This window comes from Euwallacea similis, chromosome 11 (genome assembly GCF_039881205.1).
Source record: "Euwallacea similis isolate ESF13 chromosome 11, ESF131.1, whole genome shotgun sequence".
Classification (NCBI taxonomy): Eukaryota; Metazoa; Arthropoda; class Insecta; order Coleoptera; family Curculionidae; genus Euwallacea; species Euwallacea similis.
Window position 1 is genome coordinate 3,199,723 of NC_089619.1, and position 27,977 is coordinate 3,227,699.

General features: G+C 35.7%; 1 protein-coding gene across 3 annotated transcripts; it reads left to right on the forward strand.

Moving 5' to 3' along the window:
* The first annotated feature begins 768 nt into the window (after positions 1-768).
* On the forward strand, positions 769-26,874 carry LOC136412082 (scavenger receptor class B member 1-like). 3 transcript variants are annotated; one of them, XM_066394966.1, is made up of 6 exons: positions 769-865; positions 23,213-23,304; positions 23,401-23,561; positions 23,615-23,762; positions 23,822-24,022; positions 24,865-26,874. In XM_066394966.1, exons 1-6 carry the CDS (start codon positions 799-801, stop codon positions 25,822-25,824), a joined length of 1,629 nt encoding a protein of 542 aa, XP_066251063.1. In that variant the 5' UTR covers positions 769-798; the 3' UTR covers positions 25,825-26,874. The 3 variants fall into 3 exon arrangements, with proteins under 3 accessions (XP_066251063.1, XP_066251066.1, XP_066251064.1); XM_066394969.1 differs by lacking the exon at positions 769-865 and adding an exon at positions 3,690-3,946; XM_066394967.1 differs by lacking the exon at positions 769-865 and adding an exon at positions 23,063-23,158.
* Positions 26,875-27,977: the final 1,103 nt, after the last annotated feature.

Sequence of the window (27,977 nt, forward strand, 5' to 3'; positions counted from 1 at the left end):
ATATGGCAAAGATAACCTTGATACAATAACATTTGAAGTGCGTGAAATAAATATTATGCGTAACTAAAAGCTAGAGGACAACATTTTCAAGTCTAATTTAAGATGTGTGTACTACTTTCGCAGTCATAATTTCGATTCCTTTTTGGGCAGTTGAAATGAGAACGTCCAGTGTCAATGAAAATATCCGATATTGATAAGATATCTCGATATCTTATAATTGTGCCTGTAAATACGTGTGAGTATGCAGAAACGTAAACAATTAAACTAAGGTAAAGGAGGATCAGATTGGACACTTTCAAAACTGAATTCCTCCATAAGAATTGTAAATTTTCGAAGAATTGGAAAAATCCGTAAAATTCCGCTGGAGGCTTTGCAAGTATGGCACATATTTCGCCAGTGTTCCAACAAACTCGCTTAGAGTTCCATTCAGCATGGAAAGACCATTCATGGAAGGTATCGCTCGACCTACTTTACGTAGGATCAAAGGTAAATCTGGCGTGTTTCTGGGGTTTGACAAAAACGTATTCTTGTTTAAGGGAGTATGGGTGCCCCCGGGTTCCTTGATAAAGCTCCTAACTGCACGTAGGTATGCGATTTTTAATTAAAAAAAATTAAATTAATTTAATTTAAATAAATTTAATCTATGAAGAATAAACACCATAAAGGAGAACACAAAGAAATTTATTTTATAAACAAATATTTGTAGGTTCGCACTGAACAAAATGTTTCTTTGTCAGTCCCACATGGTTCTTATTATTTTATGTTCACAAAGTAGAATTTGCATGAGTGTTGCTTGTGATGTGGCCGCAATGTGGAATTACGAACCAATTATATGCCTTCAGGCCGTTCAAAAGCATACGTAAAGGTCAGTATAACGAGCATGATCGATTATAATATACCTAATTTAATGAAAATATCACGGTACTTTGAAGAGAAAAAAATAGAGTCTCCTGTAGTTTTCTCTACGCGTAGAGCTCAAAAAGTTTTGGGTACGATTTCCGTTGATTTTAGGTACTGCTTCAATATCTAATCACATAACTCTTGCAAACAATTACGATTCCCAAGGAAATGTATCAAAACATGTTAATGCACATGCATACCAGATGTCTCTGACAAGTTGTCTCAAGAGCCTTTAGCTTTCTTAGCCTTAGCCTTAGCTTTTTTTCTTTTTGCCACTTAGGTGCAGAACACTTAACTGCTTTTTCATTAATGGCGAATAATTTTTGAAATCACTGGTAAATGATCGTTTACTGCATTCCACATTCTTTAAAAATATATATGATTTTCTTAAGTGACCAAAATAAATCTCTATTAATACATTGGGTATTATGACTGATAATAATGTATTATTGCCCAAGATTTCAAACGCACATAACACACAATATTTTTAACAGCGAATATTGAAATATGAAAAACATAACGAATAATACATACAAATCTGCGAAATACAAACAAACAACACTTTAAAAGCTATAAAATTGTTATAATAGCCAGATATACGCAAACGTTACACAATTGCTATTTATGTAACCGGTTAGGAAAAGCATTATTTCGGGTAACGATCGGACTTTTGCAAGCAACTTTCCATCATCAGTTATGAAAAGTAATACTTTTTGTATCTGGGATTCGACACGCCGGTCAGATATTATTTTACTCTTTTCTGATCAGCGAAATTCGATATTTGCATCACAAGGGTGAAAAAGGTACTGTTCCTCCCGCGGATTGCTTACAATATGAAAGTCTAAGGAAAGAGAGGAAAATTTAGGACGCTCTATCGAGACGTGATTTTTTTTCCTCTTCTTCCTCTTAGGAATGAGATAGGAAAATCCGGTTTTCCATATAGAGACATGGAAAAAATGATTTACTAGCTCCAAAGACCTTTAAATTTTCGTATTTAGAAGTTTCATTTTCTGAGGTTCTTGTACTAGTTTAAAGTTTCTCAAACTTGTTTTAGTTTTATTTTCCAAAAGCCTTAAAATTTTCCAACATTTTCAACATTTTACAAATATTTGCGATTAACCAAAATTGCGGAAGTTTATGTAATTTTCCAGTGTTTCTCAAAATTGCCGAGGAATTTGCGTCGATTGTAGTTTTCCAAGTTTTCTCAAACTTCCTGTGGAATCTATGTAGATAGTTGCAAGTATGAGGGATTTAGATGACTTCGTGGCTATTTTCTAGAAGTCTTTAAAAAATATTCTCTTTTATTCTTTAAAGTATTCTAAATTTTCTAATTCCTATGGGTTGTTGTAATTTTCCAAGATTTCTTAAGCGTCCAAATGAACATCAGTATTTTGAATAATGAAATTTAATTGATTTTAAAATTTTGTTTTACGAATACTTAATCATTTGAAATTTTTTGAGATTTTTGTAGCTCATAGTTACTCAAATTTGTTCACTAGATTTTTCCAATCAAAAAGTGATAATTTATTGGGTCTTTTCTAGAAATGTTTCATCCTTTTTACAAATCTGTAGTCGGTTATTTTGAAGATTCTTGCAATTTCCTAAGGTTTCTTTTGGGTAGTTTGTTAAGATTTTTGAAGATTTTCGAGATTTTTTTGCTGTTCTTGCAGTTTTTAATAATTTCTTATTACTGAAAGACGCTGTTAAAAATGATTCCAAGTGGTTATTAATTTTTAAATCACAAGCTTAAATTAAATTTCAGCTTTTAAAAAAAGTGGATTCGTTACTATTTCTTTCCTCTTTCTGGTATTAGAATCTTACCTATTCCTTGGGAATTTCTGGAGCTGAGTTTCAAAAAAATTTACAATTTTGAATCCTTTCGACAGGTTTACAAACCTCCTTGGAGGTATTTTCTGTTCGTGAGTTAGCTGTACCGACTTTTATGCAACTGGACCTAAGGGTCAAATTGATAATGTACTGTTAACTTTAACATCAAGCTAATTTCCACAGCAGCAAAAAATCTGACCAATACGAAAGTCCAGTATTTCTATGAAAATGAGTTTTTTTCTCATTTTTTCAATGAAGAAACCTGTAATAGTCGTATGGAAAATCTGAGAAAGCTAAAGCCTCTTACGCTTTTAAGCTTCATTCTAATTCTGCGTTTGATGAAGTTGAACACCCCGAAGACTGGTGTACCTATTAGTTCTGATCACCTCTACTCATCGCGAGTCAATCAAATTAAACAGAACTAGGCAATGTCGATGGCAAGTATGTTGAACCTGTAAGGCAGCGGTCTTTTAGCACAGCACTAAATGCAAAGCTAAACATTGAAGTCCTAAGAGATTGCGATCTTCAAAACATGATTTGACCCCATGAATTTCACGAATGATGAGATCACTTAAAACCTAAAAACTCGAGAAACTAATGTTTTAAATCGCCGAGCACCATAAGGCAAATATTTCCCTTCTTAAGAAGTAAACTTAGACTTCAAAAAGGGAACAAATTTCGTCTATAATAAACGCATGCAAAACGTATTCTCAACAATGGAAAATTTAAAAACACCGTTTTGTTTCCTTTTCATTAACTTTACCCAAATCCATCAACTTATGCAAAATTTCCAATGTCCCTGGCCTGCAGACACAGTGACATTGATCTTGAAAATGCAAATATTCAAAGAGGACCATCACCAGCAATGGTACCACCAGCGTACCCAGATGAATTATTTCCCCCCCCACCATCACCATAATTTTAGCGCTGGATTTTAAAAACCATTCTTCCTATCTTTTCAGTGATAAACATTAAACACCCTGTGAATCGAATACATGTTATCATTGAACAAATTAGCCACAATACTGTTGATATTGTAATTTTGTTGTGTCGAAACAACTACCTCCTCAGTTGTTTACTGTCTATGAGCGAGGTTTTATGAGGGACTTCGTTTCGAAAATTTGTGACTTATCGTGCTAAAGACTGAACTTTGAGTTTGAGCAGTTGAGGGAAGCCGGCAACTTAGTGAAAATGGAGTTACAATACAGATTTAAAAGAAGTAAGTTGTTAAATATCGATGTATGTTGTAAAAATGTGTTTGTGGAAAATCGTGTGTTTTAGAAGAAAATTGTTTTCATTTAGTGTTATGATTTTCTCAGACAGAGTTATTTTTTAATACTTATTTTTAAGTCACGTTGAGCGTCTAATTACTGAAAAATATGGATTTTTTGGCAATTAATTATAAATCTGCGGTAAAAGAGATTACCAGTAGTAGTAATTCAACATTTAAGTTGACTTTCACTATTTTCAGAGCAGGTGTAGTACAGTGTACAGGGTGGCGCCTTTTCGATGGGCTTATGTGATATTAGGAAAACGATAATTTCACGTAGATGAAAACTCATTGTGCATTATCGGGCCCAATTTTCAAGCGAAAATTTGTAGATGCGCTTTAAATTTTTCTACCGGTAGCGATTTTTAAGTTCTGACATATAGGGTGTAACATATCATTGTGGAGATGTTCCAGGGGGCGATAGTACTCTACAAAATAATAAAAAAATGCTAATTGACCCATGGTCAAAAATGCACCATTTTCGATATATCGACATAAGTTTCACACTTTTTCTCATACTCTACGAGACCATTTTTTATAATTTTGTTTTCGTTTAGATTTATGATTATTAAAAAAAATAATGAAATGCTTAAATTGCTTCAGATAGTTGATGACTGAACCGGATTATTTTTTTTCTTAACTTCCTACACATTTTTAATTTGCATCGAGAGACGCTGTAGAATTCTCAGTCGTTAAATCTTTTGGATAGCATTTTTTTTTCTTTGAAATCTGGGGCGACAATTGAGTTTTCAAAAATATTTAATTTAAAAATCGCCCTGTACATAAAAAACGAATTAGCTTAGGCATGGTACGATGGTAGCATAACGTTTTTTTTTTAAATCGGACCCGAGATTGCGAAATCAGATTATCGTTCTGCCAGTCCCCATGTAAGTCAATCGAAAAGGCGCCACCCAGTATAGTCGCACTCTGCATAAAGAAAATAACAAAAGTTTCTGATATGGGTAAATTAAGAAGATACGGGATATATTAAATTTGAATTAGCGTTCAATTTGTCATGTGTAGCGTATAATTAAGTAATAAACTCAAATAATAATAATCCTAAAAACTATGAGAGCGTGAGATAAATAAATGAAAGTTAGAGGATTTAGAGATTAAAGGAAAGTTAAAGGATTGCGAAAAACCATGCGAAAAACTTCTTTAATGATCTTTAATAAAACCGATAAATGTCCATTTTAATGAAATTGGTTATGATATAATTCCACAAAAGTATCTGCTTGATATCATAAGGAAAGTAAATAATATTATTGTATTGTTGCACCAGCCGTCCCTACGATACGGCAATCAGTCGATCACTGCACTACCACAGTGCCAGCGGTAAATTCGTGAAACTACTTTTACTTCTCAAAGTTAAAGCAACAGTTTATGTGCATTTTATATATCAACATTGACGGTGAAAATGATTCGTGCTGCCAATATATTAATACTAGCAGGATTATAGCTTTGCCTTAGGCCGGGCTCTTCGCTGTACGGATGCAGCACTAAATCCCCAGGCCTAGCACACACAGATGGCGCTACCGTTAATTCTATCTAACGGGGCTGTAAAATCTTTCTTGAAAACCCTGCTTGAAGTCTCTTTATTTTTTCTCACGTTAATTTTGATTTTTCCAAATCTATGGTACTCTTTGAATTTATGGCACCCCAAAACGGTAATTTTGGATTACCATAAAGTGTTTTAATATGTCTATTTATCTCTCATTATCTAATGGTTAGTGAACAATAATGAATAAGTTTTCCCGAAGATTAGGCTATGTTATATGACTGATCAAATGGTAGACAGTTTTGAAGCTGGGACTCTAAACTGAGTGCACAGTCCTCAAATTGGGTTTCTAAAATGATAAACAAAGCTCTTAGATCCGTGTTAATTAATAGTTTTATCAGCTTGCTCCAAAAGTTTAACAGTCTTGTGGTAGGCCTTATTTTGAGAAATGACTTCTTTCCTTTCTGACTTTTTTCCACTCAACTTGATTCTACGTATGGAATTGTTAATGTAAGAAAAATTTACTCTTTTTTTTCCAAATTTACCGTGCTTAAAAGCACGTAATTACCGTTTCTGCGTAAAAATAACCTATTTTAAGCTGCATTGCGTTGGTCAACAGTAACTTCCAATGTCACAAAAATTACACCATTTTGTAGATAAAAGCTACATCTTAACATTATTTTTTACAAGAGGCATATTCGACAGTTATTATTTAATAGTTCACGAGGTTGGTGCGTTGGGTGGATACTATTATTAGTGATCATTAACAGAAATAATTGGTTAAAACGATTGGAGTAATTAATATATTGATAAAACAGCACAAACAGAAGATGATAATATTTCGATGTGTCGAAATGCATAATTGTCATATTTTTTGGACATGAATGGACCCACTGGATCCATTCATGTCCATGGTATAAAAATTTTAGATATGAATGTTCATCTGTGTCAAGGACCTCTGGGATAGTGCCGTGGCGCTGATAAGGATTATCAACCAAAGAGCTAATAAAGTTGGGGAGTACAAGCACAAGCTGTCCACTAGACCTTAATACTGTATTGCCGAAATAATACTGTGTCTTCTATAGTAGAGTTTATCTCTAAAACAGGCGTCAAATACGAGAGACCACAACATGTCCTTGATTCTCGTATAAATCATGAACATGTTAAATTGAAAGTCATTCTAATCTTGTCCCTATCTGTAGCAAATTTGCCAATTTTTTTAAGGTCACGTAAAAGATTTTTGGCCTTGGGCTCATTATTAATAATACACGTAGAGGCTTTCGATACAACAACTATAAACAGTAAAACGTACAGGAGTCAACCAATAATGAAAAATCGGTGAAATAGAAAACGAAATTGACAAATGCTAATTATTACACAAATATCAACGTTGAAAATTGATTATAGGTAGACCTAGAAAGCTTGTTCTTTCTGAGATTTAATATATTCCAAGAAAATCTACAAATTAGCAGCGCTTTTACCTGAATAATGAATACTAATTTTCCTATGAGAAGACCAAATATTCTCTAATTAAATTCTCTTTTTGATTCATTATGCACATTTGCCCTTAATCACCTCTACGAATGTGTCTTCTTTTCGAAAAATCGCTATTCGTTGTGACACTCTGTATATGTTAAAATGAAAATGCACGAGGACGTGCAAATGTCAAAAAAATTGTCATTTTTTGACATGTTCGATTTACAAAATTTGACATTTTTTGATATTATCGATTTGAAAAATTTGACATTTTTTATTTAAAAATTTTAATATTTTTATATCTTAGTGGCTTCCTAGCAGAGTGGGTATGTCAATCAATTAAATGGATTTTTGCATTATAAACATAAATACAATTTGTTACCCCACACGTGGCCAAGTAGTGCTCATCACAGTCAGTCCACTAAAATTTTAACGTGAGCTTAATTTATAACAATTACAATGTCTGATACATTGTATGCAAGTATTTTGGTTAATAGCGTATTTTGGTCGTTAATTACACGATAATATTGTTAAGGAACATTTATTGAGTTGTTGTCGAGGCAATTCGTCACAACTTGATAATGGGATTAGTATTGAATTAAATTGGTGTTTTTTGACACTTAATTCTTACGATAATGCATATAAACCAACTAACGTAAATAGTGGGCAAAATGGTTTGCGTGGTTTTATACATATTATATAATTTGAAAAATCCGAAAAAACATAAATATACACTTTGTAAAGTTGAAAACAGACATATTCAGGTTCGATAAAAACCATGAAGGAGAACAACAGGTTGTGATGTGACAATTAGATAAATCTTCACGGACCGGCTAAACAGTCATGTTCAGGAAACGGCCAGTGGTCCAAAGCAAGGGACAATACCGGCTAGTCTAAAAAGCGAGTTTGTCAAGGTGAGCTTGATTGTCTTTAATTAAAAATGTCCCTTTTTAAAATTAAAATGTTAACGTTACCCAACAATTTGCTAGAAATCTGAGAAGTTTAATGACTATTTCGACTTTGTGCTCTATTCTAGCTCAGCGGAAGTGGTCTTAGTCGGAAGACCAGTTCGATTCTATTAGATCTCGTGAGTAATTGTTACCTGTATTTAACAAGCCGTAATATTGGGTGATGCTCTTGTAATTTTTTTAAATACTAACCTACGCACTCGTACTACGTAGTACCACCTCGGAACGTCAATAATGTGGTGGAACCGCCCGCAATTGTAACTGTTCATCACTTGTATTTTTCTCCGACAACTGGTCAGTTATAATTTATCTAGAACAACTGGTTTATTGGTCTTATTATTCGGGCGTCCATAGCTTGTAAAACCAAACTTATCGTATGGTTAAGTACCTGTCTTTTTTCGAAAAAGTCATTTTTTTCTCCGCGTTAATGTGCAATTTGAAATTGTTGAAAAATGCTATCTCTTCCTGCATCTAATGCCGTTTTTGAATATCAAATCAATTTCGAGATTTCCAATTTATTAGCCTTTTTTGTAGGCATTGCGCGTGCCCGCCGCGCCTGTCGTTGGCAGACTCAACACTAAAACAAAAATTTCGTTAGTTAAACTCAAAAGAAAAAAATCGAAAAGCTGAATTCTCCCATAAAAGTGCTTATATTACATAAAACAATTAAAATCAAAATTTAGGCAATTTTCCCATAAACACTCGGTAGGTATGGGTACTCTTCTGAAAATATATATTATAAATATTAATTGGCAATAACTTTAAACAAACCGTAATAAGAGAATAATCCAGAAAAGCTTACATTCGACTCTCAAAATGATTGAGAATATGGCTAAAAATTCGCCTGAAAGCTCTAAGTCAGGCTCTAAACTATATCCATCCAGCATTTTCCATTTTTGAGACGCATTGTCGGCAAATCGCTATGTTAAAGTATATGTTTTACATAAAGTTTTTATACTCTGAGTTTGGCATAGATTATTTATTGTCCAATTCTGGTACAAATCTATGAAAATTTCAACCGATAACAAAAGTAAGGCCTTACTTTTAGTGTTCTCATTTCTTCCAGATTGGTTCTATTGGTTCCTACACACGAACACTAGAGACCTAAAGCCAAATATTTTGTAGCGATGTGGTACCTAAGGTATTCATTATGCGACATACCTCATCAAACTGTATCACAAACGCTCGGACTCTGGAAATGCTCAAAGTTATGGATGATAATTGAGTAAAAAATGTGTGAGTTTTTCGGTGCAAAGTCAGGCAACACTTACTTATAATCCAACGCTACTTTGCGTTTGGATGACAAACTGTGGAGCAGAAAAGCAACAACCTGCTGCCCTACAGGCACTCTTCTTTTAAAATGTAAATAAATAATACAAGATAAGGAATCTTTATTTATAGTACGAATTCTCATACATACATATGTTTTTAAAGCGATATGTAAGGCGATATGATCACCATAATTGAAGACATGAAACGCGTAAACTTTTGCAATCAGTTTGAGTACATTAAAAGAATTGAAACTGCTACTGCAGACACTTCACGATACAGCAATTTTAATATATGTAATATCCTTAACATTACTGTCAGAAAAGCCGGAATTCTTGTTTATCTGGTAAAATATCCTCACTTTGTCCTTTACCTCACATGATCTCTTCCACACGCGTATATTCACAGCACCGAAGATCCCTCCAGAACCTTTGGCTTGCCAAAGATCAACGACATTTGCGTTTATTCTGGCAGACTTATTAATATTTCTCACGAATGGCTTCGAAAAGCTCTCAAACACTTCAACAATTGTTCGATCACATGAAGAGAACTATCTAAGAACCGTGGGAATTTTGGATTCCGGATTGGGGCGTAACCGAAGTTTAGTCTTAAGGAACTATTACTAGATGAAATACTATGGATATAGCCAAGGTGGAAGGTGGGCAAACAGCTCTTTCATCCAACATTGCTACTTCCTAGCTTGGTAAATATAGGCAACTTTGGCTTGGCTCATCCGGGTCAACAAATGCAGACAGGGTCCTTATTATCACGTCTCATGTGAGCATCTCACGTGTGAGAAGGCCTTGTCAAAACCCAAAAATATATAAAGCAGTTGGGTTTGTATGGGTGTGTCCTCTTGAACTTCACTTCGGGGAGATTAAGGAGGGTGCGGACACTCGCGAAATTCTGTTCTGGCTGGAGGAAATCTCACGAGTTTTTTGCCAATTAACAATACATACAGGGTATCCCGGTTTGTTTCGGACAAATTGACATTGGAGGTAGACCTCATCATTTTAAGAAAAAAAGTTCTTATCCGGCCAAAAAGGTTCGGTCTCGATCGGCAGCAGAGGTACAGGGTGTTAAAATAAAAAAAAAAGGTTTTTATTTTATTGTGCTTGACCTACTACAGATAGACCCTTCTAATTTGATTTTTTTTTTAAATTTTAACACTTTGCAACTCCGCTATCGATCGAGATCGGACCCATGTCCATATGAACTTTTTTGCTTAAAATGATGAGATATCCCATATCAATTTGTCCGAAACAAACCGGGACACTGTATATTCTTTTTAGTAGATTCTCTCACAATACACGAGGATAGGCTCCTTGAAATCGGCAATCCTGCCAATGTTTGAGCTGGAGATTTTCTAAGAGAAATATGTTTTTTTTTAGGATTTTTGACTTTTCGAGTTGTTAGCGTTTCGGCAAAAATGGGTAGAATGAATATGAAGTTACAAAAATTACGAAGCAGAAATTTCCAAAAAAATGTGCTTGTATCCATTGCGCGGACTGAAAATTTTATTATTTAAGTTTAATTAGAGAAAATGCACTGATGAAGTAAGCGCCGTACCATTTGCAAAAAGTGATTCTGCGGGCATTGTCCAAAAGTGGGCAAGTTTTTTACCTATTTATTGCCTATGTTGACTTACATATGTGTAAAAGCTAAAAGTTCCAACTCTTACACAGAGCAATTACTGTAGTGTTTTTATTGCCATTTATCATCAGCAGTAAACAACAAAAAAATCGATATTCTGGAATTAAAATAAATATATTTAAAAACAAATAAGCGAAGTCAATTTATATAGGCCGTAATTACTAATGTTATTTAGAGGAATTGCACAATCACACATATCATTTTTTTTTATATTAAACTAGTTTCCGGTAAAATTCGAAATATGCTGGAACTAGACATGCCTATACCAGAACTGTCTCCTATCAAATTAAATTACTTTAAGGAATTTGCAATACATCTTCATATTAATCACATCAAGCCCTTCCTCCTGCATATACAGTTACTCACACAATTGAGTATACACCTCTGATTTTATCAAATAAAGGTCTATTTTTTCAATTTAAACAGCTTTTGGAATAACATATCTCTCTCTATATAATTGATACAACCTCAACAACAGTATATTAAAAAAAGAAATTGCAAAAAATCAATTTAATATCGTATTTTAAATATTTTATGAAATCAAAGCGAAATACGATGACACAAAATTAAAGATACACTGCTTAATAATAATGAATTTCTAAGGATAATTTTGTTTAATAATGGGTTGCAAATCCCTTAGCATCAATTACGGCCTTTAGACGATCTGGCATAGATGCTACCACATTTTTCGTAACGGAAGACGGGATGTTTTCCCATACATCAATAATATCTTGCTTGAGTTGGAAGATATTTGAAGATTGTTTTTTTTAAGGGTCCTTTTCATATCCATCCACAAATTTTCTATGGGATTGATATCTGGTGATTGTGGAGGAGGGTTTACTAATCGAGGAACGTTGTATATTAGCCTCTGCTTAACTATAGCCGCAGTGTGTTTGGGATCGTTGTCTTGGTAAAAGTAGTAACATCGAGGCATTTTTAATTTTTCAGCTGAACGATGTAAATTATTTTTTAAAATTTCCAGGTATCTCTCCTTATTCATAATGCCGTCGATGAATTCCAAAGTTCCAGTTCCTTCAGTTCCCATACAACCCCACATTAGTACACTACCACCTCCGTGTTTTACAGTAGGAACGGTGTGCTCTGTTTTGAAGGCAGTATTTGGCTTTCTCCAAACAATTTGACGACCATCAGAGCCAAATAAATTGATTTTGGTCTCATCGGAAAATATTACGTTGTTCCAAAACGATATATCACAATTAATATATTTTTTGGCAAATTCCAATCTTTTAAGACGATTTCGTTTGGAAATGAAGGGTTTCTTACGTGCAATTCTACCATGAAAATTGTTGTTCCGAAGTACTCTTCGTATTGTTTCATTGGATATTGTCCGATGTATTCTTTCCTCGACCTCCTGACGTAGTTGTGCAACACTTCTTTTAGGATTTCCTTTAATTTGTCGCAAATAAAACGCTCATCTTGAGAACTCAGGATCCTTTTCCTTCCTCTTCCAGGTTTATTTTCGATTGTTCCTTCATATCTGTACCGATTAATAATCTTCTGTATTGTGGAATGGTTTTTGTCAATCGATTTTCTTATTTCACGAAACGATTTTCCTTGGCAATACCACTTTATAATTTGCTTTCTCATATCAATTGATATTTCGCTTCGAACACGTGCCATTTTTCTTTAAGATGATTTACTAATGCAAGTAACTACAGAAAACAACTTACATATAAAACCAAGAATTCCTAAGTGCGTATACAACTTTTTTTTCTAAATTCCGTAGATATTTTATAGATTATTTGCAGGCGTATCTTTAATTTTGTGTCATCGTAATTCGCTTTGATTTCTTAAAATATTCAAAATCCGTTGTAAAAGTACTTGTTTGAAATTTCTTTTTTTAATATAATGTTGTTGACATTGTAAGACTTATTTAGATGCAGAATTGGCATTCAAAAAGTCGGTTAAAATTTGAAAATTAGAACCATATTTGATAAATTCAGAGGTGTATACTCAATTATGTGAGTAACTGTATCACTGCAGCACCGCACGTTTGAGCAAGTTTCTTTTGTGATGTAGGGGTTTTACCGGGCATGTCAGCTGTCCTTGGTAAATAATTCAATCCACGATTGAAAATTCCATTTATAAAGCATAAAAAGTTGCACTAATAAAATTTAACGTGCATCGTTAAAGGTTAAGGCCCAAATAATATAATGGGTCGCCCGATGCAGCTTTTTGGGCTCGCAGAACTATGTCAAGATTCTCGACTTGTTAAAATTTCATCTCGAATTAATAGGTCGCTAAATTTGCATTTTTAGTCATTATTCAAAATTGTACGGATATGTCCTAAATTTTGTCTCTTGGTACTTAACTTCGAGCGGACCTCTTCTATATCCGCAAAGTTAGGTCTCAATCTGAGGAGATTGTGTGTACTCGACATTTGCGAAAATGTCGACGTTAGGATAGGAAAGTTACTTTGCGGAAGATGATGTTTGCTTATACTCACATTTCAATTGAATGAGGACAACATTTAATCATGTCCTCGTTTTGCTATTAAGTATCAGTTAAATTCTGCGAGCTAATGATGCAGTGGATGGATGTAAATACTCAAATAAAACCCTCAGGTATGACCTTCATTAGCATTAAAAAAAAAATTACCTTTAAAAAAATTATTTACTCATGATCGAGTGGTTGGATGATTGATTTAGACACAAAAAATTACACCTTTTAGTAAAGTAGACGCCTTTATCATCATCTCTTTTTCTCTTTATTATCATCCAGGAATCTAAACTTAACGAACCTGAACTGACCCTGGTTGGCTTTGAGATTCGATTATTTTTCAAATCGTTTCAGAACGCATCTCGATCTCTTTTCTTATTTTCCAGAAACCCGAACAAAAGTGATTTCCTTTTAAAGTGGTCCAAATAAATTTTGTTTTGCCGTTACCTATAAAATTCAACTGACCATCAGATTTACATTCCAAACTTGCATTAAGTACACAGAGGACTCGTTTTTGGGGCTCAATCAGGGGGATCTCGGTAACCAGAAAAAATATAATACAGTCAGTTTGGGTAAATTTGCGCAATTTGGAGTTAAAAAACTAGCCGTTTCAAAATTTGAAAAATCCTGAGGACTTTCGGAAATATTCGAAAGAAACTAAAATTTCGGAAAAACGTTTTTATTTTTTCCCCTCCACAACGTCATATTAGAAACTCGACGTTTCGATTACGGCAACCATCATCAAAGTTGGGTTTTCTTGTAGGTGCCATCTTGAATTTGCAAATTTTTTAATTCGGCTTGTTTTTGAGTATTATCATGCACGTTAACATCTATGATTTTACGTAATTAAGCCCTTTTCGACGGTTCTACTGAATTTCGCTTAGCGTCATCTACAGTTACAAGAGCACCAAGAATTTATTAATAAAACGCCTTTTATAAGTAAATAAAACGAGATGTTCAAAAAAGTTATTACGATTCGCATTAAAACGTCTAAGTTACTTCGGAAACATGTCTACAACGTTATTTGTAAAATCAACAACCAACTCAGGGTTATTTTCCATTCCTTCTTGGAGATATAGCCGAGTTTATTGCACTTTTATGGCCCAAAACGCATGCTCTTAGACCAACTGGGAATGAGTTGAAATCTTGCAGGCGGTGAGGAAAACGTAAAAACGTCGTCAAAGATAACAAACGGCAATGAATTGAATTCTCCCTTAGATGCAAGATAATCTTCCACTTCGACAAGAATTATAGCAGAAGAAATTAACGGTATCACGCCATGTGGAGATTCTTTTCGATTCTCGAATGGTCCTTTATAAAGCGATCGGGTTGTTTTGCCCAAGGGGAAGGGGCTCGTGTTCAGAGATGAATCAAGGAGCGAAAAGGACCTTTAAAGGCCGAATCGCAGGGTTTAGCCCTCCTTTCCCTTCCTGCTTCCCTCTGAGCTCTGTTCTACGTGAGCTTTAGCTCACTTGAGTTCTCCGGTGACATTTAGATTGCTGGAGCAAATGAAATTAATTTGACAGCGAAAAGTTTCTTATGGGAAGGCTTAAGTGAGCTGAAGCTTTGTGTAAGCTTTACTTAACAATCAGGCTTTAGTGTCTCTTATCTACTGAATCTGTGAAAACCGAAAACGGATTCCCAAATTTTAAAGGATTTTATTAGTATTTTAATTTACTTGCTCCTGGCTAAGTATCTGTTGCCATGTAATTGGCAGAAACAGCAACACGCGATGCAACGGAAACAAAAGTTCCTTTTAATTAACATAAATCATCAATTAACGTAAGAAGTCTTTTAACAACTTTGAAAAGAGTTTGAGGTCAACATTGACGTCAGAGGCGAATAATTCACCTGCAGTGTCATTACTTCAGATAGAGGTAGGCCCTTAAAACAGGATTTTTAGTTAGTCCCTTCGCTACCTTTACTGGCAATTGAAACTTACCTTAGCAGGACATCAAAAAGATTAGATTTAACTCAGGAAAAAGATGAAATACATGACTTATAATAAGATTATATTCAAAGTTTTTTTATCTACTAAATAAACAGAGGATTTGAGGTAGCTCAAGGGTCGTTCAGGTTTGCCCCGTAATAGAATTACTCCCTCGCGGGGCGTTGGATGAATTAATAATTTATTTTGTGTTTTAGAATTGAGAAAAACATCATGAATATTTAAATAAATGATTTCCTGTTTTGTAATCAATTTAATGCGAAGCAAAAAATTGTGCAGTTATACATCGACAGTAGAAAATTACCATATTTTGTATAATTTACTTAAACAGTTTGGTTGGAAATTTATTCCTTAGCCTCCTCTCCTATGAGTTCTAATTTAGGAATTCCGAAAACCACATTTTTAAATTTTTTGCTCGTATTCAGCCGACCCCTGTACATACCTTACTGGCTAAAAAAATGTAGAGGGGCTGGCTGTACGCATTTTTAGAAAAGAAAAACTGTAAAGCTCCGTAAAGTATGCATAAAGGTATCTTCTTTTAATTCTCTGAAAAAACACAAAAATTACATATTTTAATTGTTTGAGTCACCTTGTATCCTTTTCTATCATTTCCATAATCCCTGTGGAACTCGCTTTATTTAGGACACCCTGTATAGCGAAACATGAACCGATTTTCGAAGAATATAGTGATACTAAAAATAACGAATAGAATTAGAAGAGAAGAGACTAAAATTGGACTACAGTGTTTGTCATATGAACTAAACTGTAAGCAAATCAATTAAATTGTTTCAGTCAATTTGCGGTTACAGCTTTGGTTGTAGGATGATTAGAGTTTATTGTTGTTTCCCTAAATTACTGATCGAAATTACACTGACCGACTGACATCATTCTTGGGTAAAAAATTGGTTCAAACATGTCCCTACGTATTTTATCAGGACTTACACATGTTTCGATATGACGCGATTCCAATTTGCGTCCAAATTGTGGAAGAACTTAAATTTTATCAAATTGCTTTAACTCTAAGTTGGTGTTTTGTTGGTGAATAATGGGTGGTTGTTGCTATGTTGAAAAAATTCAAGGTGCAGGGAAAGTATGTTTACATGGTAAATATCGCTTCCTTACGTTTGATTTATCTATCATAAAATTAACATTCGCTTTCCTATACCTGAGGACTACAACTTAATTTATAACACAGAAGATGATGGCATCTGAAGGTATAACTTATTCCACAGAAAATCATAAAAGTGTTTGAAGTAAACACGAATTATATTTTATTTAGCACTTAAATCACTAAAAAATTTTAGTCCTAGGTACTAGGGGTACTGATCCAACCTCACCCTCAACATTGGTCCTGTTTATTAATAGTATGTTGTAATTCAGGTTGTACTCCATTCCCCTCTGTGCAAGCTGGCATTTAAAATCGAGTTATTAGGCCGTATCTAAGATGCATTTCGAAGTTCTTCTCCTGGATATTCAAAGATGAATGAAGTGCCCTTTTAAATTTCACCAAATTTTCCTGTGCATTATTTCTTACATCCTAGGACAGCCACATTCAGAGGACGAGCCCACGAAGCATTACGTATCCACAGTATGAGCCAAGGAAGTCCATTTTTTCCTTATTTTCCATAATTTCTCTGCATTGCGTGCCAGGGGCCATTTTCGTCTTTTCGGAACAGCTTCCAAAGTACTCATATATGTACTGAATTAAACTTTTCATGGTTCCAAATATTTTCTAGATTCAGTTGAAATTTGTCGGTCGTCATTGGTCACTTCTTTAAAATGATCAATATATTTTCCGCAGTTCGCCCAGCAGGACCAATAGCACCGCTCAGTTTTCAGCATAGGAAAGGTGCCTATTTGCATTATTGCTGCCGTAATTTGAAAACATTATAAATGTTGATATGTCTTCTAATTTCAGTTCAGAGGTTTCAACAAGAGCTCATCATTTGTCTCGAGGAAAATCTTCTAAAGACATCCACTCTGGTGTTCTGGTTACTGGATAATGTGGGATTCTAAACTCTTCAGGTTTTTCGTTCCTACAGCCTGCAACGAACCGGGCCTGTTCTTGGGGGATAAAACTTCAGTGTCGAAGGGCTTGGAGTTTTAGGCTCCAATATCCCTTTAATGAGGAATGTTGAAGTTAAGTTGTCCACGCGTTCTTTTAGCACGTCTCGCTATTGTTTGAATAAGGGCATTGGAAAATGCAGTGTCTTGTGATATTGACGATTCCGCAATTCCCACAATTCCAGCCCCCTTTTCTTTATTCTATAGATGTAGCTGTTGAAGCTACCATGTGCACTGAACGCCTGAGTTAGAGACGTTTACGTTTTCTCAACATCCATAGCTCTAGGTCAGGGATCAGTCACTTGCTCCACTGCCCCCTGTCCGCTTCTGGATGGTCATCCGCCTGGCCTCCGGCCATCTGCCTCCGTGACCCGAGGGAGAGTCCTGAGAATGGAGAACTCCCCCAGTGAGAGATCGATTGGTAGAGTTCCTGTCCAGGCCTGGGATGTCTCTAGAGATATCGTGTGGCTAACCCGTATTAAAACTTGCCTTTGGACGTTCGGGACATCTGCGTGTGCTTTTCAACCTACCCAAATGGGGGTGAATGGTCGATTAGATTACTCCGTAGAGCATTTATCGTTTCAAGAAAGTCGACCCATCTATAGTGGGAACATCCTCTGAAACTGCTTTTTTAAATTACTTTGGCAACAGCCCATGATGTGCAGTGCAAAATACATTTCTTATCCGAATGGAACCCTCGAGTAAGGACTGTCTCGCGTCTATCTCGCATTGGATATTTTCATACGACAACCAGTAGATTTCTGCTTAATGCGAAAGAATACATTTTTAAGAAGCAAATGAATTTTCAACAAGAACTTCTAAAAGTGAGAAGAGTTTACATAACGGCGAGCAATAATAACGCAGTTTTGATCGTTATCGAGGAAAATGGGGAAAATTATAAAATTTTGAAAAACAGTTGGTAAGGAAAATCAACAGAAGGAAGAACGAAAATTGGTTGAGCCTTTGGTTTGAGGAACTCAATATTGACATGAGAGGGCAATGATACAAATAATTATGATAAGTATTGGTTCACCAAGACTAAGCTTCTATCTTCAACAGAAAGAAAAGGAGAAACAATAGATATATTATTTCCATGTTGAAATGCGTACTCTCCTCCAGAACCGGTCGATGTCCTTTAGCCTAGATGAGTTTATCCAGGCAAAGGAAAAATCATAAGAAGGCTTCAGGTCTTGTTCATATATCCTTGGAGGCAGTTAGGCATTTGATGGAAGTCTTCCAGTGTTGGTGCTTAATGATTGGAATAAAATTTCGTGCCAGGTAATCATCACTGCTAACCTAAACTGTAGGGGCATGTGAAAAAGATGAAAATCAACGAAGAAATCAGAGTTAATGCTGAGCTGTTGATAAATCAATATGGGGTTATTAAGGGGGAATCCACAATAGGCGCTCTGGATTAAATTATTGATTTTAGAATGCGGACAAAAGTACTGAAATTTTTTAAGAATTTCTCTCGAAAACGAAGGAGACAGGCGCTGCATACTGATTACGCTTAAAGTGAAAAACACATTCAACCCAGCATTGTGGATTAAAATTCTTAAGGATCTGTTAAAGCAAAATGGATCATGTTAGGATTAATAAAAACAAATATTCTATAGTTTCTCAGTCGATTTTTGAATAAGTTCCGGTAAAGTGCAGGGAGAGCTTCTATTCCCAAGACTAAAAGAGCAACAGCTCTTGCTTATCGGTTTAGCACAGAATTATGTTTTACGAATTAATTTATTCTTTATTCAATTTCGTATTCTGTACGACGGGAACCACATTAATAGCATAAACATGCACTAAATGAAAAACAGCCGAACGGCAATTAGATAAAAATGTTAATCTATCTCTGCTTAATGAACCTAAGATACGGTTATTGTGCCATCAATTTGAAAAAAGGACATTGCTCCAGTGTAATTATACATGTTTTAAATTATTGATTAATTTTGGAAAATACAGACATTAAAAATTAGAACTAGAAAACAATTTTAAAGGAAAGGTCACATGAGGTTAAAAGTTAAAATTTTCTGTCTTAATGGTTGTTGTGGATTATTTAAGAGGATGCGATCAGGCCTAGGTGATAATGCTGAGATTAGGGATGATCATTGTGTTAGCCATAGATAAAAACTATTGAAAAATGAGTTTTACAAGTGTTAAGACCTGCGTTAGTAGACCCAGGCCGACGTGCTAACCGGACCATCCATTTGGATCATACTACTACTCCTGGTTTACTTGGATCGTATTTATTGCCTCCGTTTTTTTTTCTAATTTGAAATTTAGACAAGTCTTAACACCTGTAAATTGTCTAAACGGTTTTATACCGTGAGTTTTTTGATTGGCGTTTAAATAAGGGAACACAACCCTTTGACCGACACTCAGCTAGCACCACTGGTATCTTATAGTGGCTCGTCGTCAGCTTGGTCGATTTTTGTTGTTTACCTCGTAAATAATCATTTTTTGTGCCAATGAGCCTTAACTAGAGCAGGGAAGGTTGTCTTTACTTACAAAACAGGGTCTCTCAGACTGCGACCTCAAGGTGGTCCGAATGTGAAACATCCACTCTATAATTATCTTCATAACTCTTTACTACTTGATAATTATCTCCATAACATCTTTGCGGCCACTTCGTGGAAGCGCCTCATTTCGTCCAACGAGAAGGATAAAATACTTTCGCCTAAAATACTTACGTCGGACCAGTCCAGCATTTTTGGCCACTTTCGGCCGGATAAGACCTCTGGTTCTTCGTCCGGACAGGACAGTTACTTCAGTGAATCTAAAGTCAAAATTTGTAATCTTCGCATGTGTTGTATTTATATAAACTAACTGTAATTTCTTCAAAATATGCAGTACTCTCAGGCGATTGCGTTTCGCCAAATTAATCGTTGAACTTTCGAGCTTTTTTGCCTTCAGAGGTTTTACTTATTATTCCTTCGCTGAATTTTAAAAATTTTCTTCGCTCGAATACCAAAGAAGTACCACGCGAATCACAGCACATGCGGAAAAAATACCAATTGGTAAGTTGATGAATAATATTATGGATTCTTCAATGTTTCTCGCACATAATTGCTAGTAAATAAGGGCTTTGTTTGATCAACAGTAATCCTTTGGTTTTTGGCGCTTCTTAACAGCGTATTTGTTTAATCAGTATTTACGAGTTTGCTTTCAATAGTTTTTTTTGCAATTCTCACGGACGATATTGAAATTTTGATTTCGCTGATAAATACTTTTTTATTACCGCGTTCAAAGTCGTTTACTGTTTGCTTTCGAAATGCTACAATGCTCTTGCGGAAATTACCAAAACTGATGATAAATGAAGGATCATTGCAGAAAATGATGATATCACAATACTCAGAATTTTACCGAATCTATTAACCGAAATGATCCTTGACCAAGATACAAGTGCCTACCTGACGTCTTCCTTGATAAATGACCGTCATTTTTCACGCATGGAGCTTTAAATGAGATGAGATTATCCACATTATCTTCGTATCATCTCATGAAACAACATTCAGGTTACCTGTCACGCGGTTATTTATTTTTCTGTTTGCTTGAAAGATATGTAAATGGTTCTAAGAGGCCGCGAAAGTTCAAGAATACAGAAAAATTACAATTATTTCTCTCTGTATTACATTCGCCAATTTAGTAAAGCTCTGCAGCATCTGTGTTATTAACCACGTCCATAACCCTATCAAAACTGGTCTTCTTGTAGTGGAAGCAATTAGCGAAAGACTCATGATCAAATTTACAGCTCATCGGCTCGCGCGATAGTGAAAGTTTTCCGTGTAATTTATGCCATTAGTGTTAAATAATAACGGTGCTTGCTGAGGACAATCAACTAGCCCAAAATAGTAATCAAGTGCCTTATAGCATCTCTGAAATTCTATAGAGTGTCTCGTGTTCTTAATCGCTGATAACGTTAATCAGATGTACCCAATGTCATAACACAGGGCAAAAGATTAATTCTTAATGAAGATATGACGATTATGAATTATGTTCTGCGTCAGTGTGAACGAGGTTATCAGGAAAGCTGAAAAATACCTTACACGAGAATAAATTCCTGCAACATGAAACGGGGAAGAAAATGCCAGAAATTTATGGTAGAAGGTGGCACAACTGCCCTGGGATTGTTATATTTTTGGTTCAAGATTAAGTTTGCTTAATTAACAGAATTAATCGACTCAGGGTAGTAAATTAGTGCTGCAACCCAGACAACTATTGCTGGATGGATACGAGGGCTGTCTTTTATGTCTTACATAAAGAGACATAGATGGTAGCGCTACTCAAATGGCATTAATCAAACTTAACTTCAATTTTCAATTGACCCAAATCCAAAGTTTCACTGTGATACGTATAGTGTTGTAGATACAGTGAATTTTCAACTTTGACTGGCTGTCCGAACAATGAAGTTAAACCGAGAAAATTTTCGCGCAATAATTATTTACAACTTTCGAAGACAATTATCTCAACAAGAATGCTTCAACGAGTTGGTTTCTGTGTTTGGCGCCACATCAGTCGACAATTTCTCGTTGGTGCAGATGCATCAAAAAAGGGGTCACCCAGGAAAACGTCGATGCTGTGCGCAAGTGCGTCAAGGAAAATTGACATATGACATACCGCGAGAATGAAGATTCCCAAAAGCAGAATTCAAAAAAATTTGTATGAAGAATTGGTTGTAAAAAGAACCGTTATTGCCGATTGCCGTACAAACATTTGTTTACTGGAAGTTATCGTTGAGCTTAGGAAAACCAATCCCAAATGACGAATCACTCTGCACCAAGACAATGCAAGTTTGCACACAGCTCGCAAGGCAGTGCAATTTTTAACGCAGCAAAAGGTCGAATTGGTAGACTGTCCTCCGCACTGTCCCGACCTAAGTCCCAATGATTTCTTTAGTTTTTCGAAAATCAAGAACGGACTATGTGGTTTCATGTTCCAGTTGCCAAAAGCAGCCAACGTCTTCAAAAAGGTCATTTGACTGTAGCAATAAATCAGTAGAATAATTGCTTCCAGAATGGTTTGAGTGCACGCAGAAGTGCATTGATCTTCGTGGAGAGTACTTCGAAAAGCAATAAAGTTTTTAAAAGCTCCACAAATATTATTGCGGAGTTTTACTTGTGTACTTAATAATAAAGTTAAAGTAACTTGAAGTAGCTAAAGGAATAATTGGATTCCTTGATTGGGGAAGCTTGGGACATGAATTAGAGAAACATTAACTATTTCTTTGAGTGGATCGTTTCTGTTAAATTAGGGATGACTCTAAATTTGAGAGAAACTAACTTAACAGCACTGTAACTCTTATAGTTTCAGCCGTCCCTTTGAGGGTAGAAACGCATCAAGTTTAATCGTGCTATAAAATTGTGGTCTCATAAAATAATCAATTACGCAACAATTATGTAATAAAGCCTTTTTAATTCGCCTATGCCTGCAATTGAATGTCGTCGTTAAATAAAAAATTACAGCACACGCACGTATTACCGCAATTGCTCCTGCAATTCTTGCAGTCGCATTAAAGTACCTCAAGTTAGAAAGTATTCCATCATGCTTGATTTTCAATTAATGTTAACAATACGTCTTGGAAAACTGTAGAAACGAGTGTTAATCTTGATATTTCTAAACGTATTATAGGCAAGCTTTGATCTAATTATCAAGGCCGTCAATGCAAAATAAATAAATAATAACAAATAATTAGTATGCAATTTAGCTCTGTGAGAAATTTTATTGCAATTTAAATATTATTGATTTGTTGTTGAATGCATTCTACGGCTATTCTTCTTTGAACGAAATGCGGAATCTGTTAGTCAGTTTACGTGACAAACATTGTTCAGGTATGAGATTTAATCGAAAGAGCAAATGTCGTAATTGTGCCTTTCTGTTCACAGGCGTAATATCTCTGGTAGCTGTGGGATTGCTGATGGTCTGCACATCCATATTGATGTTCGTCCACAATCCACGACAAACCCTATTTAATATGGTAAGCCATTTGTCTAGTTTAAGGTCACCAACTACCCATTGTTGCAACATCCAACAACCACAAAAGAAATTCCTACCCGAATGTTCTGCCTTTTAGATCTTGAATCTGTCAGAAGGAAGCATATTTTTTAAGCTCTGGAGCAACCCTCCTTACGATGTATTCCTCAAAGTGTACATGTTTAACATCACCAATACCGAAGAGTTCCTTAACGGAAGCGAGAAAATGAACGTTGTTGAAGTCGGACCATACGTTTACCGGTAATTTCGTTTGTTATTAAATGCATTTAATTTTCTAATGATGGGCATTTTAGAGAGGTTTTAACCAACGAAAATACCACGTTTAACGCCACAGACGGGACAGTCACATTTTACCCCCATAGAGAGTTTTTCTACATGCCGGAGAAATCTATTGGTGATCCCCATGAGGACTATGTGATGACCACCAATATTCCGCTAGTTGTAAGTCATAGAAATCCGTCTTAAAGGTATGACAAAAAATACCGTGGTGTCCTTTACAGGGCCTCCAAGCACTTATCTATGACAAGGGGTTTATCGCCAGTTTAGCTCTATCAACAATATCGAAAACCTTAGAGTCTCATCCTATTAAGAACTTGTCTGTCCATGAGTATTTATGGGGGTACAAAGATTCATTGCTCACGTATGCAAACACGTTTCTGCCTCATTGGATCGATTTCAACACTTTTGGGATATTCGAGAGGGTGAGTAAAGCAAATTAGAAAAAATAGAAACACGCTAATGTAGGGGGAAAGCATTACTATAGAATATGAATTAGATCAGCCTCATATTATTTATCTTGATTAAGCCAGATTGACCTCAAAAAGCAGTTTTCTGGCCCTCTTTTTTATTGTACATCTAGACTGGGCAGAGCACGTTTTCCACAGATTGCCACAAACTTCGGTAATCGATTCTGGTAAAATCGCATAATTCAGTTTAAGTTCGCCCACTAAACACCCACTGGGATTCCATTAAGTTTTGACCCATCCACTTTTCCTAGGACTACTGCCAATCCTTCAGAGTGCAAGTTAATTTTTAGCATTCATCATTACTCGAATTGACTGCGAACGAGAATTTTGCCTACCTCGGACTATTGACCACGAGGAGTAAGTTTAGAAGGATTTTCATCAACTTGAATTAGCTCCAGAAAAATATTTGAGGACTCTGAAGAAACAACGACTAATTTATGACTAAATCGTATTAACTTTAATTAACTTAAAATGAAATGAATCTACTCGGCGTTTTTTTGAAAAAAAAAAATTTAAGATAATCGGTAAACCAGGTCTGTCCCTGTGCAACTATTTTTGGAATTTTTGGAGACCTCAAAAGATTATTGAACCATCCCGAGATCACGTTACGAAGCAATTTTCAGAGATTTTTACTAACCTGATCTTATGAGACTGAAGATATTTATGCTTTACCTAAATTCACCTCGAACAGGATTTTCTACATATCACTCATAGTTTATGGCATCATGTGTCTCAAACGCTCTGAGTTCTCTCTGATCTAATTTTGATTAATACATTAATTTTAAATTTCCTTTCAGCTTATGAGCAGAGACAACGGAAACGTAGCCACCATCGTCAACGACCCTAAGAAGTACCATTCACCAACTGAAACCCTTCTCACAGAGACAGAAAGAAATTTCCAATATCACATCGCCCAGTGGAACCACTTGCCCGGTTTGAAAGACTGGGGATACGAATACCTTTCTCCCGAAGAGGTGACGAAATGTCACTTGGTAGAAGGAGCTTTCGATGGAACTATCTTCCCCAAAAACCTTAAGCCTAACCAAACCATCAAGCTATTCCGCAAGGCCTTCTGCCGTCCAGTTCCACTGACCTTCGTCAAGGACACTATAGGCAAAGACGGTTTCAGAGAGTACCAGTACGAATTTGCAGAGGACATGTTTGATGTAACTGAAGAAAACAAATGTTTTTGCCAAAAGAATAACTGCATGAAAGGCTTCCAAAGCATAGCTCCATGCTATTATGGAATACCAATCTCGTTGTCTCAGCCCCACTTCCTCAATGCTGATCCAGAAATGCTGAAAACAGTGAACGGATTGAACCCGAGTATTGAAAAACATGGTAGTTCATGTGCAATTCACCCTGAAGCTGGTGTTCCCTTAAGTGGGAGTATTAAGGTGCAAGTCAATTTAGATGTAAGAAATACTATGGGTAACCGTGCCGTAGCCCCATTCAACGGTCTGCAAGTGCCACTGTTCTGGCTGGAGATCACTACCACAGATTTACCATTTTTAGTAATATTCCTGTTGTATATGCTCTCTAATGTATTGCCGGTTGCTTTGGAGATTGCTAAGTATCTGCTTCTTTTGGGCGGTTTGGCCCTGATTTCTGGATCAGCCTTTTATACTTTGCTCAGGACTAAGGTTCAAATTCCCGCGAGTATTAGTCTGGGACATTCAGATTATACATCCATCCCTATTATATCTATACCCAACGAGTTTATAGATAAATGTGAAAAGAGGTTTTCCCTTAAATAGGCAGTGGCAGTGCAGCCATAAGATATTATTAATGAGAAAGATGTACAAATATTTCTCGGTGATATAGAAACATCATTTGTGGGTCATTAGAGGTACTTTGATCGTTGATATTTTCGCCACAATTTACATGGCCATTAGAGAAGTTATGTCTAGTATTATAATGGCTCAGGTGATTCAGTTTTAATGCTGGCTGGGTAACAGTGGGTTCTACCGAATCGAAACTGGTACCTCCATCAGTAGCGCTTTCCTGAGGAGCGCTTTCCTGAGGAGCCCTCCCATCCGAGTATTGAGTAAAATTAAGCAATGCTATTTTTGTCGGTTGGTTACAGTGCCAGTCCCAGTTCAGCTGAATCGCCTTTCATACAACTAGGTCTTAATGGCAGTTATTGGCTGTAAAAGAGTCAATTTGTTTGAACGAATGTGATCTAAAGACCAGTGGCCCAAGTCTTTCAGTTGCTAAGCAATAAATAGTTTATAATAGAATTCACAATGTGATTATTTCTTCATGTAGGAGTACCAATGGATCCTTGCCAGAACAATGTGATGATGCCTAAAAATGCGTTTTGTAGTGTTCGTAAATTATCCCAACCGTACGTTGAGGCCAGAACGCTGGGATGTAGTTACCAATGGTCTGTTAAAAGTTAATTATCGTGGATTTATAACTTAATTTTATCGGATTAAGAGAGAACGTAGCTAATTAAATGTTAAGTTAGTTCCACTTAAATTGGAGTCAAATAAATAAGGAACTAAAATATCGTAGATCCTTAAGAATACTTAAGTTTGTCGGGTATGTGGAAAATTTTTTATTATTTTTTAAGCATTAGATACTATTGTAAATAGAGACTGATTTAAGTTATTAAATGAAGTAGAGGTAGTTTTATTGTAAATATTATGCCATAAATTTCACACACCAATTTCTCAATTTAAATTGAGGAAGTAACTAGCGAAGTAGGTCAATTACGAGGTTTGTGGGCTCAAACGTGTAGAGCTATGAATTTGTCAATAATTGCTGAGTGCTTAATGTTTTTAAATAAAGGAATATTTTTGGAATTTTCACAAAGGAATTTTAACTACTTCTCGAGCTGTAAACTGCAATTTCAAGGGTATACATTTGGGCAGAATACCGCAGATTTGTCAGGCAAAAGGGAATATTCCATGTCTTTCCAGATGGCACATCTACATTGTCTGTTATTATCGAGATCTCTTTTAGATAGTGTCCTTTTCTTCACTTCTTTAGACACTTTAGTCCACTATTTCCATTCTGGTATTGCGCACGATCATGGAATAGGATAAAGCCTTCAGCAATTTGTCTCCCTCTACTTCATCTGATGCCTCCTTAAGCCTAATGTTACTGGCAATGGTGGCCTCGCCAGAGGTACCTTAGTCATCTTTTTTTGCATTTTGCTCGTTGATCATCCTGCAACATAGTTCCGGATTAAACATTACACATTTTTACCTTCGAAACCAAACACCCGAAAAATACTGAAATATTTATTTTAATATCGCGTTTCTATAACAATATTAACCGGTGATAATAAAAAAAAAACTAGTTACCGAAGTGCTTTACTGTACAATCGCGCTAAAAAGTTTTACCGCACGCAGATCGAAGTGGGAAGTGTCAGTGCGGAAACTTTTTGGGGGTACGTGACATTGACATGCGTGCGGTAAAGTTTTTTCCTCACGTACACTTGGCAAGATTTCATCGCGCGCTAATGTTTAATTGAACTAACGGAGCATAATAAATTGAACACATATGCACTTGCAGAAAAAATATTGTACCCAGCACGTGAGAAAGTGTCTTTACCACCTTCAATTGCTGACTGAATAACGCGAAGCAAAATTTAAGCGACCCAATTCTGCTTCGCATCAACTGCACTTGATTGCAAACCAAAGTCCGGTTCGCGTAGTTCAGTCAAACTGCAGTCAGAGTAAGGTAAAGTACTACTTTTTGCACCCATTAGGAAAAACAAAATTGTATGTGTCAGAGTCCAAAGTCGACATGTGTACGGTCAACCTTCTTACTGCACGAATGTGTTTATGCTATATTACATAACAAGCTAAGAAAATCGCTTTATCGTGATCGTGAAATATTACGTAGGCGTGCGTAAAGGCATTAATCACGTGGGTGTGATAAGAGACTTTCTAAAGAGTCC

Bases quoted from the DNA above. Each gene is read 5' to 3' on its own strand.
- LOC136412082 (XM_066394966.1), top strand. From the start codon at position 799: ATGTGGCCGCAATGTGGAATTACGAACCAATTATATGCCTTCAGGCCG. The intron at 866-23,212 runs GTCAGTATAACG...TTCTGTTCACAG, and splicing joins GTTCAAAAGCATACGTAAAG to GCGTAATATCTCTGGTAGCT. The intron at 23,763-23,821 runs GTAAGTCATAGA...TGTCCTTTACAG, and splicing joins CCACCAATATTCCGCTAGTT to GGCCTCCAAGCACTTATCTA.